Source organism: Phoca vitulina, unplaced genomic scaffold, assembly GCF_004348235.1.
Source record: "Phoca vitulina isolate PV1807 unplaced genomic scaffold, GSC_HSeal_1.0 scaffold58, whole genome shotgun sequence".
NCBI lineage: Eukaryota > Metazoa > Chordata > Mammalia > Carnivora > Phocidae > Phoca > Phoca vitulina.
This window is the reverse complement of record NW_022589761.1, coordinates 5,504,667-5,523,880: the sequence shown is the minus strand read 5'-3', so window position 1 is coordinate 5,523,880 and position 19,214 is coordinate 5,504,667. Positions and strand designations below refer to the sequence as shown.

General features: G+C 57.2%; 1 protein-coding gene across 2 annotated transcripts; it reads right to left on the bottom strand.

The window, feature by feature from the left end:
* Window positions 1–2,034: 2,034 nt before the first annotated feature.
* HPN (hepsin) lies at window positions 2,035–19,099 on the bottom strand. 2 transcript variants are annotated; one of them, XM_032390324.1, is made up of 13 exons: window positions 18,890–19,099; window positions 18,244–18,313; window positions 13,064–13,165; window positions 12,936–12,977; window positions 7,728–7,857; window positions 7,520–7,642; window positions 7,368–7,408; window positions 6,737–6,902; window positions 6,443–6,633; window positions 3,289–3,429; window positions 2,947–3,089; window positions 2,600–2,764; window positions 2,035–2,381 (listed from the first exon to the last, which is right to left on the bottom strand). In XM_032390324.1, the coding sequence occupies exons 2-13, from the start codon at window positions 18,257–18,259 to the stop codon at window positions 2,343–2,345; spliced, it is 1,299 nt and encodes a 432-aa protein (XP_032246215.1). In that variant the 5' UTR covers window positions 18,260–18,313; window positions 18,890–19,099; the 3' UTR covers window positions 2,035–2,342. The 2 variants fall into 2 exon arrangements, with proteins under 2 accessions (XP_032246215.1, XP_032246216.1); XM_032390325.1 differs by having other exon boundaries at window positions 3,289–3,384.
* Between the last annotated feature and the right edge of the window lie 115 nt (window positions 19,100–19,214).

Below are 19,214 nucleotides of genomic sequence, written 5' to 3'. Positions count from 1 at the left end.
CTGGGAGGACGCCAACTTAGGAACCGCGTGCGGAGCTTTCCATTGCAACTGACATCCAAAAGTCTTTTCTATATTTGCAAATGAATATTCAGCTAGAGGCACTGACTGTGAATGCAAAGCCTTGCTTGTGCTCCTGATATGGTTACATTCGGTGGGCCAAATCCTTCTGGCTTGGAGATGCACACCAGTGACTCAGAAGTTTAGAGTTTGGATAGTCAACTTTTTTGAAGACCAAGACCCCAGCAGAACATCAAGACAACCCTGGATTGTCGTCATGGTTCTAATACCTGTGTGGCTCCTTGGGGGGGGGGGCAAGATTGGTGGGGGCAGGAGGAGAAACTGAGGCTCACAGACCCCTGGCAAACACAGGAAGCTGGTAGATGTCTGTCGAGTGAATCATGGTCTCCCTTAGCTGCCTCCCTGCCTCCAAGAGAGCAATAATGGTGGCGGATGCCAGAGTGGCCCCCTGGTTGACCTGTTTCTGGTGGACCTGTTATTGGCTTTTAATGCCCAAACATCCACTAGATCCCCTAGAATAGGGCTGCCTCCTCTCAGGTCCCCCAAGGCAGGCCATGCCCTCTTTTGTCCCCTGCAGAGCTGGGTCAAGTCTGCTCAGACCAGCCCCCTCCTGCCAGGGTAAGCTGTGTCCCCTTAGGCCCTCCAGGACATGGTTGTATCTGTTCAGGACCCCCACCGTGAGGCTGTGTTCTCTCAGATCCCTGAGCTTCATAAAACACAGGCACCGTTCATTTTTCAGCTAATTACAAAATTCTAACAAAACAATGTGTGAGCCAAGTCTCAAATGAACATCTCAGATAGGATGGGTAGGACCGTGCAGCCTCGTGCAGACGTTTGGAAAACCTGCCTGGAGCTTGCAAATGAGATTGGACGGTGGTGGGGGTGGGTGGTGGATCCGGAAGGACAAAGCAATGGTGGGCATCAGCCACGCTAAGAGTTTGGTATCCAGGGAGTGATGCTTGGAGCATTTTCCAAACAGTCTGTAATTCGAAGGCACTTTCCTGTGTCTGTGTTTTAGGAAATTGCTTGGGTGCATGCAGTTGATAGGCAACACATTATAATTTTTCTCACTGGAAGTCATGGGAAACAGGCTCTGGTGAGCATTTTCCTGCAGACCAGCTGGTTTTCAGCAACACGTGGACTATTAGGGCAGAAAACGCTCAATTTCTCCCAGTTTAGGGGCAGCAGCACCCCCCGGTGGCAAACACAGGAAACACCCCCCGGTGGCCGGCAAGCCTCCATGAGATCTGCAGATGCTCTAGCGAACAGAGTGGGTCCCAGGGGAAGCTGGGACCCAACCTCCAGCCCCGATGAAGGAAGGGGCAGGGGGTCTCAGGCTCTGCTCATGGGGCCTGGTACTCCTGTGTCCACCCTACAGGGTCCGGTTTCTTGTGTTGGCCTATGGTGAATGTCTCCCCCCACCAACACACACTGGGCATCTACATCCCTTTTTTTAGAAAAAGCATTCCATTTTCCTTTGGGGAACCCCCTACGCTGAAGTCATATAGTTCTTGATGGTCAACCCCCTGACTCCATGCATCACATGCACCGTGATTTGATGAAGGATGAGCCTATGACCCAAATCTGCCCAGTGAGAGCCAGGCCTGGGCCTTTCTTGCTGTAGCTATTGGGAGAAAAGCATTTCCTTTCCACTGGGGCTGCTAAGTGGTCCATGGCCTATCAGCCTAGCGTTCGGGTGGGTGGGGGACATCTCTGTCTCTGGTTGTAGGGGAGGCTTCTTGCAAATAAAGCTTTTCTCTGTACAAAAGCAGATTTTGGAGAGGAAATGAGGCAGTCCTGATGAAAAATATTTGAGCAGCTGGATCCAGCAGTACCTGAAGCCACTTGCTCCGGGGCATTTTCAGTTAAGTGAACCAATTAATTTTTTTTTCTCTTAAGCCAATGAGAATTGGAGGATAACGCTCCCTGCCTGATTTGTGCCAGACCCTAATTTCTCTCTTCCCTCCTGGACAAATGTCCTCATTGCTGTTTACACTTGCAAACTCAGAGGCCATGTTAATCAAAACCATCTTTATTATTTAAAGAGCATCCTGTCATCACGGGTACCTAGATGGGGGTCCCCAGATGACAGAACAATATTTACATGGGGGTCAGGAGGGTGAGGCTCGGGTGGTCCCAGGGCTGAGTGGGCCCGCCACTGTGGAAGAGAGGAGCCTGGAGGGAGGGTATCCTTGGACCTGTGGGCTCAGCCCAAGAAGAGAAACGTCCCATTCCGGGCCCAGGGTGAACCCCACCAGGTGGGGCTGGAGCCACCTAGGTGAACTTGGGCCCCGGAGGCGTGTGCGTCAAGGAGAAGCCACAGGTCAGAGCTGGGTCACCATGCCGCTGGCTTCGGAGTGAGTCTGGAGAAAGACAACTGGGGGCTTCTGAGGTCTGAGAGGCTTCCCCAGTCCCACAGCGAACCTCCCCTCCCCACAAGCCCTTGGAAATCCATCTGTCCCCTAGGGCACCGTCTTCTGGCCTGAGCACAGGTTTCCAGAAAACCCCTGCCTCCTCCCCTTTCCCCATTAGAGTCCCAAACACTCCCGCCCTCTGGCTCCCATCTGGGCCTGACGTTCACCTTTATGGCCTGGAAGATCCACTCCCGGAAGTCACTGACTTTGGTGTAGACACCCGGCTTCTGGGCCAGAGCACAGCCGGTGCCCCAGCTCACGATGCCACAGAGCCGCCAACGTGGCGTCCGAGAGATGCTGTCCTCACACACGAAGGGGCCACCGCTGTCACCCTGGTGTGGGGAGGGGAGGCCGGGCTGGAGGCCAAGAGGGCATCCGGGAGGCCCTCTTGGATGGCCAGGGGCTGTGGTCACAGAGCCCTCTGGCCCTGAGAGAGGGAGCCCGGCCACCCGCTGCCCTGTGTCTCCATCCCTGGAGTGGCAGGGGCTCGGGGCTGCCCCCCACAGTGCCTCACCTGGCAGGCGTCAATGCCACCCTCAGGGTAGCCGGCACAGAACATCTTGGGCTTGATCTGGTTCGCGTAGAAGTCGGGGCCGTTGCAGACCTCACTGCTGATTATGGGGACTCGGGCCTCCTGGAGTACCCCAGCCTGTTGGCCTGGGGGTGTGCGGGCAAGGCTGGCCGAGGCTGGGGAACAGGCGCGGCCCCCTTCCCTCCTGCTGCCCCCCCCCCCCCAGGCTCTTCAGCGTCCCTGGGCCCCAGGGCCAAGAAGCATTGCCTTTCCAGCCAGACTGCCTTTCCCCAGCCCAGTTCCGTCTCCCTCACGGCGGCTCTGCCGGCAGAAGACGGGACTCACCGTAGTACTGCGTGTTGCCCCAGCCGGTTACGGTGCAGATCTTGCCGTCCACCAGGGCCTGGCCGGCAGCCGGGAGGCACACAGGCTGGATGTATTCTGGGAGAGAGACCAGGCGGTCCAGCCCCTGCCGGCCTGCCCCGCCTGGAACAAAGCCTCTGTCCAGCAGCCTCAAGGGCCCCGGCGCACCCTCTCCTCTGTTCTTCTAAAATAACCACAGCAGGGGGCGCCTGGGTGGCTCAGTCGTTAGGTGTCTGCCTTCGGCTCGGGTCGTGATCCCAGGGTCCTGGGATCGAGCCCCGCATCGGGCTCCCTGCTCGGCGGGAAGCCTGCTTCTCCCTCTCCCACTCCCCCTGCCTGTGTTCCCTCTCTCGCTGCTCCCTCTCTCTCAAATAAAAATGTTTTAAAAAAATAAAAATAAAATAACCACAGCAGGAGCTGGATGTCTTCCTGCCTCAGTTCCTCCAAACTCCTGTCAGTCCAGAGAGCGAGGGGCTACTATTAGCTCATTTAGAGGAGGGAGATGAAGCTGAGTCACTTATCTGAGGTCTCATAACGAGGCAATGACAGAGCTAGAATTTGGACCCAGGTTGGCCAGATTCCCAAGCCTGCGTTCGTAACCGTGGCCCACAGGCCGCCCCCCGCCTAGAAGGTGCCTTTGTGAGAAACAGAAAGGCATCCCTATCTTGAGATACTTGACGTCCATCTGCCAGAAGATCATTGTACTAGGTACACAGGTCTACACCAACAACAGTGAGAAGGGTGCCCCTAAGATGTGATGTCCTTGTGCAGTGCACAACCTACACAAGAGGTCCTGGCAGTTCTGTCTACGGCCTGCCTGCTGGCGACTTCACAGGCCTGAGCATCAGAGCTCTCAGGTATAAAATGGACAGAATAATCATTTCCCTCAGAGGTTGTGGTGAGAAACTGGTGAAGCCCTGAGCAGCACACTTGGCAAACAGGAAGTGCTCCCATAACTAGTAATAGTAATAAACAACAACAGCAATGACTGCTCGCATTAACTGAGTGCTCATCTGTATGCTGGCATTGCTCTAAGCTCTTTACTCATATTACCCTTCTTTTTAAAAGATTTTATTTATTTACTCGAGAGAGAGCATGAGCCGGGCGAGGGGGGCGGGGAGGGGAGGGGCAAAGGGAGAAGCAGGCTCCCCCGTGGGACTTGATCCCAGGACCCTGGGTTCATGACCTGAGCTGAAGGCAGCTGCTTAACCAACTGAGCCACCCAGGCACCCCTCATATTACCCTTTTAATCATCTTGATAACTCTAGGAAGTCATTTAATGGATCAGGGAAACTGAGGCACAGAGAGGTGAAGCCAAGATCACATAGCTGGCAAGTACCCGAATCTGATCCCAAGCTCTATGCTTTTACCCCCTCGGCCGTGTGTCTCCCACCCCAACCCTCTGTGCTTCCATGGACACTTCTCTACGTCACTATTTGGAACCCCTCCCTAAAGACAAGGGTTTGTTTCATTTTAAATGTGTATCATCCCCTTCGATGGAAAACCGGGAACACGGATCATTCAAAAGAAAATAACCATAAAGAGAAGTAGAATGCAAGCCACAGAGCGGTCCCAGCAGCAAAGCCTGGGGGTTACACGCACAGACTCCCACACCAGGCGGCCTCGACCCAAATCTTTGCCATTTTCCAGCCGCGGGACTTCGGAGCAACATTTACCTTCTCTGCGTGGGGGTCTCCCCCTCTGTGTGGGAACACAGGACCCTAAGAGGATCCACCCTCCCAGGGCTGCTGTGGGGACTGAATGCGTGCAGGCTGGGGACATGCAGAGAATAGGGCCTGGCACACAGGAGGTGAGGAGCGAGTGTTGGTGCTAGGACATCATCGCTGGGATAGTATCGTGTCGTACTATTTCATTATCGTTATACCGATGCCCGCTGAAGGCTCATCATCATCCGCTACTATGACTTCATCAGCATCGTTTTTATTAATACTGTTGTCACACTGCAGCCTGCTGAGAGCCGGCTCTCAATCCAGGGCATGCGGCGTGCAGTGGAGAAGCGCTAAATCCTAGGCCCCAAGGGAGTCTTTCTCCCTGAGAGCGAGGACATGCTCCGGAAAACTGCGAAGGGAATATCTTCTGATTCCCTCTCGGGTTCATTCATAGATTTTAAAAGTTTTCTTCAGGGGCGCCTGGGTGGCTCAGTCGTTAAGCGTCTGCCTTCAGCTCAGGTCATGATCCCGGGGTCCTGGGATCGAGCCCTGCTTTGTGCTCCCTGTTCAGCGGGAAGCCTGCTTCTCCCTCTCCCACTCCCCCTGCTTGTGTTCCCTCTCTGGCTGTGTCTCTCTCTGTCAAATAAATAAATAAAATCTTTAAAAAAAATAAAAATAAATAAAATAAATAAAAGTTTTCTTCATTTCACTTGTGTTTTTTGGTAACAGCTTTTCCGAGACACAATTCACACACCACACAGTTCAGCCCCTTCAGCGGGCAAGTCGGTGATCTTTAGGGGGTTCACAGAGAGAGTTTAGCTGCATGCCTGGCAATAGGAAGGTGCCACTGTGGCCACCATCGTTTGAGAACGTCTTGATCACCCCCAAAAAGAAATCCTGTATTCTCTACTCGTCACCTCCCAATCTCCCTGTCCCCATCCGCACCCCCGCCCCCGCCCACCTCACACCAGCCCAACTCCCTGGCAGCCACTAGTCTACTTTCTCTCTCTCCAGCTCTGCCTATTCTGGACATTTCAGATAAATGGAATCACATACTGGCCTCTTGTGTCTGATCTTTGGTTTAGCACAATGTTTTCAAGGTTTATCGGCTGTGTATCACGTGTCAGTGCTCCACGATTCTGTCTTATGGCCAAATATTACCCTATTGTATGGATCTACCACATTTTGTCTATGCATTCGTCAAACAAACATCTGGGCTGCTTCCATCTTTTGACTGTCAAAGTGAATAGAGCTGCCGTGAACACCCATGTCTAAGATCTTGTGTGCACCCGTATTTTCATTTCCTCTGGGCACGGAGCCCCGGGTGGATCTGCTGCGGCAAATGCGAACTCTGTGTTTAACTCCCCTAGAGGTCGTTTTCCTTATCACCATGGAATCCTATGGCTCGGTCCTCTGTCCTCCCAGCCTCTGGAGTCCCCAGGCCAAGGCTCATCCCCCAGACTCACCCGTGAGGGGCAGGGGGCTGGACAGGTGGACCAGGGCGATATCATTGCTGTTTTCCTCACTGTTAGGGTCTCGAAAGGGGAGATAGCCCCCGTGGTAGACTACTGCCTGCACCCCCAGCTGCAGGCCATGGGGTGAGGCCTGGGCCACGGCGCCGGCAAACACTCGCCATCGAGACAGGACCCGGTTCCGCCTACCAGGGAATAGGAGAGGAGGGTGGCAGCTTCCCCGGGTGCAGGCTCTCCCAGCTCGCCTCTCCCCTGCCTCTCCCACTCAGGGCTGTGGGGGACACTCACTCAGGGAAGCAGTGGGCGGCTGTCAGCACCCAGTCTCCGGAGAGCAGGGACCCTCCACACAGGTGTGCTCCATCGTAACGGAGACTGACTTGCCACGGCCACCTGCCCAGGCTGGTGTCTTGGCCTCCCACGATGCGATCCACAGGCAGCTTCCTACGGCCACAGTCTGTGGGAGAGGCAGATCAGGGGTAGCGGGAGGGCCTGGAACCTTCAGGACACAGCCCCATCCCTGGGGACCTATAGGAACATGGCCCTGCTTTGGGGGCCTGAGGGGACACGGACCTGCTACCCTGGAGGAGTCAGAGGACACAGCTCCACCCTCATAGGATCTAAGAAAATATGGCCAGTGGGGGGGGTAGGGGGTGTCTGATGGGACGAGACCCTGACCTGAGGGTTCTGCGGAACATGGGCCCACCTTAAGAGAGTAAGGAGACATAGTCCCATCCCTGGGACCCTATGGGGACAAGGCCATGCCTCCCTAGGGGAGTCCGAGAGGACCCAGCTCCATCCTTGTAGGGTAAGGGGCTATGGCTGGTGTGTGTTGGGTGGGCGTGGGGGGGGGGTGTCCGATGGGACATGGCCCTGCCCTGGGGGGGTCTCAGGGAGAGGGTACCAAGTAGCAGGGACTCACCTTGGCAGACAGTAGCCAGGAAACGGCCCCTGGGACAGTCACTGTGACAGAAAGGGGCAGAGGCGGAAACAAAAGGGGAGGCCAGTTCAGGCGGGAGAAAGGGCCCCCGAGGGCGGGCAGGATGGGCGCCCGGGCCCCGCGGTCCTCCTCACCACACAGAGATGACCTCGAGCAGCCTCCGGGCCAGCGGCAGCCTCCCCTCGTCCACGCAGAAGAAGCCCGACGTGCCGTTGGCACCCGCCGTCCGCACGTCCAGCTCCGAGTGGCCCAGGGCCCTGGGCAGGCAGGGGTCAGGCCTGCTCCTCCCGCCCCGCCCCTCCCCGCGCCACCCCCCGCCCCCCCGCCCGGGCCACCCGGTACCTGAGGAAGCCCATCTCCTCGCAGCCCAGGCCCGCCACCCTGGCGTTGGAGCGCGAGGAACACAGCAGCCGCCACGTGCCCTCCGTGTCGTCAAACACCATGAGCCGGGCGTCGGCCGGGCTGACCTGCACTGCAGGGCGACAGGACGGCCGCCTGGGTCACCTCCCCGCCGCGCCCCGCCCCCCAGCCCGGCCCGCGGAGCTCCAGGCCTGAGTCTCCGCGGGGGGCCGATAGGAGCTGGGGCGCGCCCGCGGGCGGGGAACCCGGGGACCTTCCTGTCGCCTCCCTGCTCCCTAAGCTGGCCGCGCATGCGCCGCACGTCTGGCCCTTTGCTCGGACATCAGCTAGGACATTGGACATCGGGGAAGAGGGAAGCGGTTTCAACCACGCTCCCAGGAGAATGGAGTGTGAGGCTGGAGCTGCTGGGGGCCGTCTTTGCCCCCATGTGGGGGAAAAATAAGCCAACGTGGAGGAAAGCCAAGAGATGTCTGCCCCTTGATGGAGCCAGACGGGAAAGACCCCCAGAATGGTTGGATAAGTAAGTGAATTGTTCCCCTGTTGTTTAACCAGTTTTTCTCCTTTTGTCTTATGCAGCCCGAAGACCCTTGACTAACACCTCAGAGGGCCAAAATATTTAGATACCCTATAGTCTTCAAAAAAGACAGAAAAAAAGAAAGAAAAAAAAGAAAGAAAAGCTATCTTTTCTGCAGGACTTGTCCGAGCCTTGAATATATTAAAGTGCAATTCTCCAAGCTGACCATGTAGTATTCATTCATTCATTGGCTCACTCATTCATTCATTCACCCAATAATAAGCGTTAACTGGACGTATACTCCATACTCAGCCCTGTTGGGGGGTGATGCTGGAGGCATAAAGATGACCAAGACAGCCCTGGGCTGTGCCCTCACCAAACCAAAGTCTAGGATTGGGGGAGACAGACAGCAATAAAAAAGTCACTCAACCAAGCATGTCATCACAAACTGTGAGAAGAGATGGGATGAAGATACAGGAAGGCTGGAGAGAGCGCATGAGGGATTCCTCGTGTCTCGGGCTGGTTGTGTTGAGAACCGCCCATCCTCTTAGCTCCTCCCAGGCTGCTCCCCACGCATGGCCAGAGGACCGTCTTCCACACCTAAGCCAGGTCACAGCCCTCAGGCCTGTTTATTTACATTTACCACTCAGGACGTGCTAGGCTCTATTTGGGGCAATGAACAAATTGCCACGGCAATAAACAAATCAGACAAAACCCCTGTTCTGTGGAACTTCAGGACCAGTAGGTGAAATGGGCAACGAAAGGGACAAGTAAGCAAAATAGACAGTGTGTCACAAAATAAGGAGCCAAGGAGACAAATCCAGCTTGACTGAGGCAGGGGCATACTGGCATGTGGGGAGAACTTGCCATTTCCCGCAGGAGGGCAGGGAAAGCTTTTCTGAGAAGGTGGGGTGTGAACATAGATCTGAAGGAGGGGAGAGAGTCGAGAGAGTCATGAAGGTAGGTGAGGGAACAGAGAACTAGGCCACAGGAACAGCAAGGGCAGAGATCCCAAGGCTGGTGGAGGTGGGGGCGGGGGTGGGGGAGGAACCGCAAGGAGGCTGGAGCAGAGTGAGCGAGGGGCAGATGAGCTGGGAGGAAGGCCAGGTCCACGCGAGGACTTGGCTTCTCCCAGGAGAGAGGTGCAGCCAGGGGAGGCTCTGAGCCAGCAGCGCCCTGACCCGATTGGGGGGTTCACAGTCTCCCTCTGGCTGCGGGCCAGGGACAGACTGTAGGGGGCGCCACAGGAGCAGGGAGCCCAGGGAGGGGCTGCTGCGGAGTCCAGGCTGGGGAGGATGGAGACCGGGACCAGGACGGGGGCAGAGGGGGAGAAGAGTTTAGATTCTGGAGAGATTTTGTGGGTCAAGCTGACAGACTGCATGTGGCTGTGAAGGAAAGAGAGGGGTCATGGACAACTCTGGGGTGTCTGGCCTGAGCCGTAGAAGGATGCAGCTGCCGTTGACCAGGATCGGGCAGGGCGCAGGGGGAGCAGGTTTGGGGACAGGCCAGCTGTGACCCCCTTGGTCCTCCTGCATTGCTGGCGCCCCAGAGCACATTCTAGGAAACCAGATCTGGGGCAAACTCAATTTGGCCTCCCCCGAGCTGAGGGGTCTTCCCCTAGCCACCTGATCCAGACAAGGGACGCGGGAGTTCTAGACCCAGTTCTAGAGGACCCTGTCTTCTGAGAACCTGCCGTGTGCCCAGCACTATGCCTCATGTTCTCCCTGCCCACCAACAGCACGGCCTCGCCACACCACCCCAAGGCCACAAAGATCATCCCCATTCTGATCAGAGGAGGAGGCTGAAGCTTGGAGAGGTGGGGTGCCTTGCCCAACATCACCAAGTGAGTGAGAAGCAGAGACGACTTGCATTCAGGCCTGCGTGACTCCAGACCCCAAGCTCTGCATGTGGGCCCGGACAGCCTGTCCAGTGACTTCCTTACCCACAGTGATGGCTTCCTGACTGCCTTGGCCCCTGCTCTGGGGTGGGGGCAGCGATGCCTGGCACCCCTGAGGATGGCGCCCGCCACCCCGAGTTCCAAGACCAAGACTTGGGGTTTGAAACACCAGCTGGGGGTAAAAAGCTTCCAAGTATCCCAGATACGGTAAGGTTTTAGGGGGAAAAAAAGGATCACTTTATGGATATGTGTTGGGGGAGGGAGAGGGAGGGAATATCAAATGCCCCCTCCGATTATTTTTAAAGCCACATTCTGTGCCACTGTTTCTCACTTTTCGACTCTTCATTCTTGTTGGTATTATTTGCAAAAAAAAAAAAGAAAAGAAAAGAAAATGTGTTTTGGGTCATCTGGTTTTGCTTACTGAATTGTCTGATATATTTAGAGGTGTGAAAATCCCAGGAAAATGAGGTGGAGATGTAGTTTGGGGGTTGTTTTCATTTGTTTTATAATTTCCCATCATTTTTGGAAAACCCAAGTATAAGTGAAGGGCAGGAGTGCTGGCGTTGGCCAGAGCGAGGTCTGAATCACGGCCTAGGTACTTTCCGGCTGGAGGTCAAGGGCAAGTCAGTTCATCTCGGCGACTTGTCTTGTGCATTAAACAAAGACCTCCTGAGTACCCACCATGTGCAGGACACCATCTGGGACAGCAAACCCAGGGTCCCTGCCCTCCTGAAATTCCCCAGAAGTCAAGTGTGAGGAGAATTTTATCCTGGGCAATAGGCATGGCCGTGGGGTTGGGGGAGCATGGGGCCTGGGGGTGCAGGAAGGAAGGCCTTGCTCAGTAAAGTTAAAGCCTGAAGGTGAGACCCCAAAGCCACATTTACCAAGTGGACTGCATCATCTCTCCTTCTTCCCCGTGGCCCCCTAGCTTACGACTAAGGAGGTTGGGACCCAGGGCAGGACGGGTCTGAGGCCCCAGAACTCAGCAGAACCTCGAAACTGCTTCTAGGTGTGAGCGGGCAAGAGGTGGTAAGCCAAGACAGTGGGGCCAGGAGGGCCCTTCAAGGGCATGAGAATGGCCCATAGGCTGGACGCTGGAGAGCACCAGAAGCAAGCGTGAGGTGAGGGCGGAAGAGGGGTCTGCCCCCTAGGAGCCCTGGAGCCTGCAGGGGGTTGAGACTTTAGCCCAGTGGCAGTGGGGAGCTATGAAGCCACGGAGCTATGGAGCGGCTTCTGGGACATGATCCCTCTGGCCTGCCGCTTCTTCCGTGTGTGGTCTTGGGCAAGTCAGTTCACTTCACTGGGCCTCAGTGTCCCCCATCTGCAAAAGGGGGGCAATGGTAATAGGTCCAGGGTTACAGCGCGGGTGCGGCAGATGGTAGCCATCACTACTGCGAGTCGCTTGGCTGTTTCTCGAGAAACAGCAAAGGATAGTAATTCTGCATTGAGCAGATCTAGACTGCCTGGGTTCGAATCCCAGAGCTGCCACTTCCTAGCTCTGAGACCTGCGGCCAAGTCGCTGGACCTTTCTGCGCCTCAGTCTCCCCATATTAAAATGGGCTTTTGTGAGGGTTTAATGAATTGAACCCATAAAGCCCCGAGGCCTACACCTGGCACCTGTAAATGCTCACTAAGTGCTGGCATGGTGACCAACGCGGATGTAGGCTTTCCTTGTCCGGATTTTCATTTCTTCTCTTAGCATGAGCTCAGTCCTTTATGGAATTAGATGAGGCTCCTGGGAGTGAAAAATACATCCCATCACCCAACTTCCCCTTTCTTCCTGCTGTGCTGGGCCAGGGAACGGCAGCTGGGGGCTGGCACCCGGGAGAATTCATCCATTCATTCCACATTTAGTTTCCACATCTATTATTAGTGTAGCCGTTCATTCTCAGCTGCCTGCAGACCCAGCTCTGCCGGGCCGGCCTGAGAGCTATTCCTGGCCTCATCATCTCCCAGCTGTGTGTCCTCTCTGGTCTCACTTTCCACATCTGTAAATGGGGATCATAGCAGCAGTACCCCCCTCCACCCCCCCCAGAGAATGAGAAGGGGTCGCCAAATTCATATAGCACCTCACAAACGGGCTCTGACCATGCCTCGTAGTAAAGAGACACATTTTTACATTTTATGATGTAGCCCTGAACTTGTGCTTTCTGGAGCAAATCACTGCATTGCTCTGAGCCCCAGTTTCCCCATCTGTAAAGATGGAGAGAATAACAGCACGGCTCTCATGGAACCAGAACGAAAGATTAACAAAACTTTCCCGTGCTGAGAGAGATGCGCTGTGGTCTTTTCTAATCTAATCTCTTTCATGCTTTTTATTTTTTAAAAGATTTTATTTATTTATTTGAGAGAGAGAATGAGAGAAAGCACGAGCAGGGGGAGTAGCAGAAGGAAAGGGAGAAGCAGGCTCCCCGCTGAGCGGGGAGCCCCGATGCGGGGCTCGATCCCAGGACCCCGAGATCGTGACCTGAGCCCAAGGCAGACGCTTAACCGACTGAGCCACCCAGGCGCCCCTCTCTTTCGTGCTTTTTAAAATGTGGTTTCCGACTCCCTAATTTTATTTCATGAGGCACTAACAGGTAACACATTTAGAGTCTGGAAACCACAAGGCAAGGTGGAGTGCTTAGAACGGCACTCTGTCCCGAGCAGGTGCTCAATCGGAGCGCTAGCAGCATCTCTGCGCATGCTCACACAGTCACTCGGAAATTTTTCCTTGAGCTCCCACCAGGGACAGGTTTCGTCCGGGGCTCCCCAGAGGGTCCCGGCCTGCTTTACTCACCCGGATACAGCGGCTCCTGATCACTCTTGAGTAGAAAGGTCACTGCAGAGAAGGCAGAGGTGAGGGCAGGCAGGCAAGAGGCTGCGGGGCAGGGCAGGGGAGGGGAGAGGCGCAGGGACCGCTCTCACCAATGGCCCAGGACGCTGCCCCGATGCCTGTCAGGAACAGCAGGGTCCCCGCGGTGAGAGCTGCCACCTTGGGTCCGGAACAGCATGGCACAGTCCGGCCACCTGCAACAGACACCATGCTGGGGCCACTGCCAGGCCGGTCCTCCTCGCGGCAGGGTCTGGGCAGGGGGCCAGCTCTGCCCTGCCTGCGCCCCCCCCCCGGCTGCCATGCCCTGGGCCCGCGCCCTCCCCTACAGGTGTCCTGCTCCCCCCCCCCGCCAGCCTTCCAGCTGGGAAGGGGTGTGGCTGGGACCGCTGCCACCATCCCCGCCCTCCTGGCACTTGCGGGCTCTCTCCTCCCCAGTGACACTGCACTTTGCTATCTCCTTCTCTTGAACCTCTCACTTCTGCTCCCTCTCTCAGAGCTTCTTGGAGCCTCTTGGGCTCTGCGACCCCTGACCTCCGCCCTCTTGGCAGCTCACTTCCCTGCTCTTTGGCATGTCCTCACCGCTCCATCCCTCTCTGCCCTCCCAGCCCCTCTGTCCCTGGGCATCTCCCCAAACCAGACCTCTCCCGCAGGACCTTCTGGAGGTTCAGAACCTAAGTTTGAAAAGTTGCCAGCCTCACTTAATAATATTGGCCTTACCCCTCCCGGCCCTGGGACCTTGGGTAGGTGGCCTCACCTCTTTGAACCTCAGCTTTCTTGTCTATTTAATGGTCACCCACCCAGCACTCACCTCTAAAAACAATATTTTAAAGTTCTCTTACATCATAGTAGCTGAACTCTTATCACAGGCTTATTCTCCCAAGCACTGTCCTTGTTTGGGGGAGGATTCCCATTTTTCGGACAGGGAACACTAAGGCTCAGAGAAGTGGAGTGACATGTGCATGGGGACTCAACCAGCGGGAGGCAGTGCCGAGTCCTGGACCCCGGGGCACATGGGGTGCTGGGGCCCAAGCGTCTAAGTACGAAGCCGCTCCCTCTCCCCGCGCCATAATGCCTGGCAGAGAGCAAGTTCTCAATAAATGCTTTTACATCATTAGAGCTGTGTGTTCCTGGGCAATACCCTTCCCCTCTCTGGGCCTGTTTTCTCCTTGGTAAAAAGAGCTTTGTTCATTCATTGTCCTGCTGAGCATCCACTGTACTTGGCACCATTCTAGGCTCAGGAGACACATCCCAAGACAGATGAGATGCTGGCTCTCATGGGGCTCACAATCTCATATGTGTAAGGTTGAGGGGAAAACATAAACAATAAACAAACTTGATCATTCCCAGATAGTGGCAAAGTCTATGAAGAAAATAATGCAGGTCGGGGGGGCAGGTGGCTTCTGGAGTGGGGTGCTGAGGGAAGGCCACCCCAAGAAGTGACCTTTGAGCTGAGACCTGAAGGCTGAAACCATCCACGCAAAGATCTTAAGGAAGAGCCCTCTGGGCAGAGGGGACAGCACAGGCAAAGGCCTTGAGGCAAGAATAAGCGTGATCTGTTCGAGAGAGAGACCACAGATATGGCCAGGATGGCATGAGTTTGGGGAAGGCAGGGACCTAGGCTGAGAGCAGCTAGGGAGGCCGCGTGGCCTGAGGGGAAAGGGGTTTTTATTCCCAGTGCAACAGGGGCCCTGGGGATTAAAAGCCAACCCCTTCGCTAGGGATTGTGGGATGGCCTCTGCAGGACATCTCCAGGGTGGCAGGAGTCCCAGCTCCCCAACCTGTATCGCAGTCTACAGCTGGCGGGCGCAGGGCCAGACCAGCACCCAGAATGGAGCAGGGCATCGTCCGGGATCTTCCTGGGACGGCCATTGTCTGGGTGTCTTAAGAATTTGAGAGCCCAGCAGTTCCCGTCAAGGCAAGGGCAAACAAATACACCCTCCCTCCAAAGAGGCCGCAGGGGGCCAGGCCAGCCCTGGCCTCCCGCCCACCCGCCAGCTCTGTTCCCAGCCATCTTCCTGGTGCCGGTGGGAGGTCTTGGCTCCTGCAGCCATGAGGCCGAGAGGCCGGTCCTGGTCCCTTTGTTCTCAGGGGCGCCTATCAGGGCTTGGGGCCACTCCGAGCCCAGCCCAGGGGCTTTGGTGCGTCTGCTGGGGTGGCAAGCATTGAAGGACCTCCTCCCGCGCCTTCCTTCCATGCCTCAAGCAGGTGCCCTTGGTAGGAGAGGAAGTGTCCTTACTCTGGGTCCTCCCAGTGTGAGGGGCACCCTCACTGCACGTCTTTCCTGAGGCAGGAAGCGTCCTCACTCTGGGTGTGAGGCAGCAGCCTTGCTGGGATTCCTGGCTTCTCCCTGGGGCGCTGCTCTTTGCTCCTCAAGGGCGCCAAGGGCCGCCCTCACCTTGGGTCTTCGGCCCCCACCCTCTGGCAGCTAAACTCTCACAGGGGACATCTGTGGTTCCTTGTCTCTGAAACTCGGCTCAGTCAGCAGCTTGTGTCTCAGCCCTCGGCGTCCCCAACTCCAACTTCCTGAATGAAAGGCTCTCCTTTGGCCTCTGGGACACCGCATGCGTCCGATTTTCCTTCCACTTCTCCAACAGGGGCTTTCTCTATCTGCTGACCTCGTCCTGCTCCCTGAAACCTGGAGTTCACAGGGTGCGACGTGGCCTCCTCCCCCTCATGCCCCCTGCTCCCAAGTCTATCTCACACACCTCCACAGCCTCAGTTTCCCTTTTCTGTCCTACAGCCTTGTAGATGCCTCCCCCTGGGACCTCTGGGTCCTTCACACCCCCCAGGTCCCATACTGGCCTCAACGTCCCCCCCAATCCCCAGGTCCCGTCTCAGAGGCCCTCATCCTCAGGACTGTTCCTCATCTCCAGGACACCTCCCTCCCCACACAGCTTGCAGGCCTCCTGAGCACCTCCTACCCACCCTCCCCTTCCCTGCACCCAGCCCCACCCAAGCCTGGGCTCAACCTGCCCTCTGGCGCAGCCTCCACACGGAAGCTTGAGGATCATCCTAAGCACCAAATCCACCCTGTCCCTTCTTTACCTAGAATCCTTCATGACTCCCCAGTGTCCCCAAGACAGAGTCTAAGACCCTCAGCCCTGTGGTGCCAGGCTTTCTAGGATATAAGCATGGCCATTAGAGATTTGTATGTTTCCCCAAATTCCCAGACAGCCTTATGGGTCATTACCAGACCCCTGACAGAGCTTCCGGCAAGCAACCAAACCCACAGAACTTGTAAAAACACAAGTCAGAATAAGAGAAACAAAGAATGACCACCAGCGCCATCTCGTGGAGAGACCCAGCACTGCCGGGGCATCCGCCGGCCCATCACCAAAACAGTCCTGGGACGAGGCTCCGGCTCGCTCACCTCATCCCTCTCCTGACTCCACTTCCGACACGGCCTCCAGAAATACCCGAGCTCTCCATGTGCCACTGCAGGCCTGGCAGCTCGTCAGCCCCTGCCTCTGTCCTGCTCTCCCTCTGCCGGGCACCCCCTACCTATTCCGACTCACCCTGCGCGTCAGCCCAGCCCGTACGTATCACCTCCTCCAATTCTGAGTCCCCAGGGAGCACCAGGAACCTTGCCTTGGGCACACTTGGAAGGTAACACAACCGGCTCAGACTCGCGCGCCTAGCCCTGGCCTGCACTTTCCTTACAGCCTAGCCCCCGGTGTTAGTAAGGAAGGTATCATTATCATCATCCCCGGTTTGCAGATGAGGAAAGAGGGCCCAGAGAGGCACAGCCAGCTCCCCGGGGTCACCCAGCAAGTAAGCACGGCACCAGAACCGTTCAGCATCTGGGTCCAGGTCTGACCACCGCCACAGGACCAGGTCGAGCTGCCTGGGGACGCACTGGAGCCCACTCTGCCTCAGTTCTCTCTGTCCCCAGACCATCTCTGGCCATCCTTCTGGGCACGATCTGCTTTTCTCCCGGGGTCATTCACGCATGGGCCCGGGCTCTGGAGACTCCTGTCAGTCAGCTCCAGGAGGAACATCGTCCCTCAGGGTCCGGGCTCTGCCAGCCACCTGCTTAGCAAGGGGACAGTGTCCCCCGTCCTGAGCCACCGGGAGCCTGGGTTTGCTCTGGGCCCTAGCTGCACGGTTTGGGATGTGATTTGCTAACTGCTGAGAGCCCAGGAGGCCAGTGATCCACGCGGCTCATTTCAGCCAACACAACCAGCACCCCCTAATTCTCATGCCCTTTAAATCCTCACGCCACCCTGTGAGGGGTGCATTCACCCCAGCTCCATTTTCCAGATGGACACTGAGGCCCAGATAGGGTAAGCCGCTTGCCCAGGGCTTCCCAGCTCGAAAGGGCTATCACCTGGAACTGAAGCCCTGCTAGCCTGCTTCCAGGAAGAAGAGAGGGAGCCAGCCCCCGCTGGAGAGGGCAGGGAGGAAAGGCTGCCCCCTGCTCGGGCCCCTCCAGCTGGCTCCCACGTGTGGCGGAGGTTGAGAGGGAGACAGGCTGTCTGGAGCCCCAGCCAGGGCCTGCCAAGGGCCCCTCAGGGCCAGCCACTCAGGCGGGCGCTCGCTCCCATCATTCCTGGAACGGTTCCTCTGCGTTCTCTCCCCTCTCCATCCATCCCGGCCGAGTCCAAAGTCCTCCCTCTGTTCTTTTGCCCACAGTGCAAAGAGGTGGGAGGAATGCCTGGAATTGGTGGGGTTCTTGGGTCCCTGGGACACCGGGCTGGCCGGCCTCAGTCATGTCTGGTTCACGGCCTGTGTCTCACACGCTAAGCCCCACACTGATGCCTCGTGTGGGTTCCATGCTCCCGACAACCCCTGTGTGTGGCTAGGCAGGTAGCCCGAGGATCTGTGCTTGACCCGGGGCTGGGGGGGCGGGGGGAATGGATCCCAGAGAAATGACGTCACTCGTACAAGAGCACACGGCTAAAAAGTGGCGGAAGCAGATTTGAATACAGCTCCAGAGTCTGAGTCCATAACCGTGAGAGCTGGTCTTCCCACCTTAGCCCCAAGTGGGGGGCAGGCCCAGGGTTAGCTGAGAAATCACTGGGGTGTGAGGGGAAACTGAGGCAAGAGCCAGGAAGGTCATATGGGGTAGCAGGAAGGCAGGTGGTAGCACTGGCCCACAGAAAATTTGGTTAATAGTTAATCAGGTGGAGGAGACTTCAGAAGGGGGTGGGGGTGGGCCCAGGAGGGGTGCCAGAGAGAGGGGGCTCTGAGGGGGCGGAGAGTTGGGAGCAGAGCACAGAGGGAGGGGCGCCAGGCAGAGCCAAAGTCGGGACTCAAAGAAAAGGGGACTCACCCTCCTTCTCCGCCATGTCACGGCCTCTTGTTAATGATTCCCCGGCTGACCTCCTGGGCCAGGGTGGGACCTGTGGGGAGATGAACAGAGAGGCAGGGCCTGGGGGAGCCGAACCCAGCCCCTGTGCCCCCAGTCCCAGGCGCCCATCCAGGGAGGCTGGACGGACTGGGCCCTGGCCAGAGCACGACGTGATCACGGACGCAGATCAGGCTGGGTTCAAGGATGCGGTCAGTGTCTGACCAGCAGCCAGGGGATGCCTGGATTTGCACGGCTGGGGGCCCCTTTCCTGGGCCTGGGGGAGGAGGGGACCGAGGGTCTGAACACCTGGCTCTGAGGGAGTAGAGAGACCTGAGAGCCTGAACTCCTGGGTCCTGGGGACGGAGGGATTTGGGGGCTCAGAACTCCTGGGTATGTGGGAGGAGGGGCATAGGGGCCCAGAGTCTTGGGTCTGAGGGAAGAGGAGACCCAGGGCCCAATCTCTGAATCTGAGCGAGAGGCGGCTGGAGCTCTGAGTTCCTTGGAGAGACGTCTGAGAGCCCACTCTTGGGGCCCCCGGGAAGCCCGCTATTGGGAGGTGGGCATTAGGTTGATGTGGGCACGAGGGCACCCATGCCCTGGGCCCAGAACTGAGGGCCCCGGTCCTTACCCTGGGGTCCGGCAGGTGGGGGCGGAGCTGAGAGATAGTGCCCTCTTCGGGTCAGTCTCCAGGCCTGGGCAGGAGCATGGTGGCCCCGCAGCAGCGGTGGCCCGGAGGCAGAGGCAGCGGCGTGGGGCCTGCTAGGCCTGGCTGCCTCACCTGAGGAGGAGGGGGCCGGGCCAGAGGCGGGGGAAGGGGCGTGGAGGGGCAGGGCAAACGGATTGGCAGCGCGGGAGGCCACCTGGCTGGTGGGGCAGGGTTTGCAAGGGCTGGACCTGGCCGGCCCAAGCAACCTGCGGAGCCTGCCTCCGGCCTGGAGGGGGCCCAGGTGTGC

What these genes read in the sequence shown, in the direction of transcription:
- HPN (XM_032390324.1), bottom strand. An exon ending in CCTGGCTACTGTCTGCCAAG is followed by an intron (nt 6,903 to 7,367) that starts GTGAGTCCCTGC and finishes CCTCTCCCACAG; the next exon opens with ACTGTGGCCGTAGGAAGCTG. An exon ending in GCCGCCCACTGCTTCCCTGA is followed by an intron (nt 6,634 to 6,736) that starts GTGAGTGTCCCC and finishes ATTCCCTGGTAG; the next exon opens with GCGGAACCGGGTCCTGTCTC.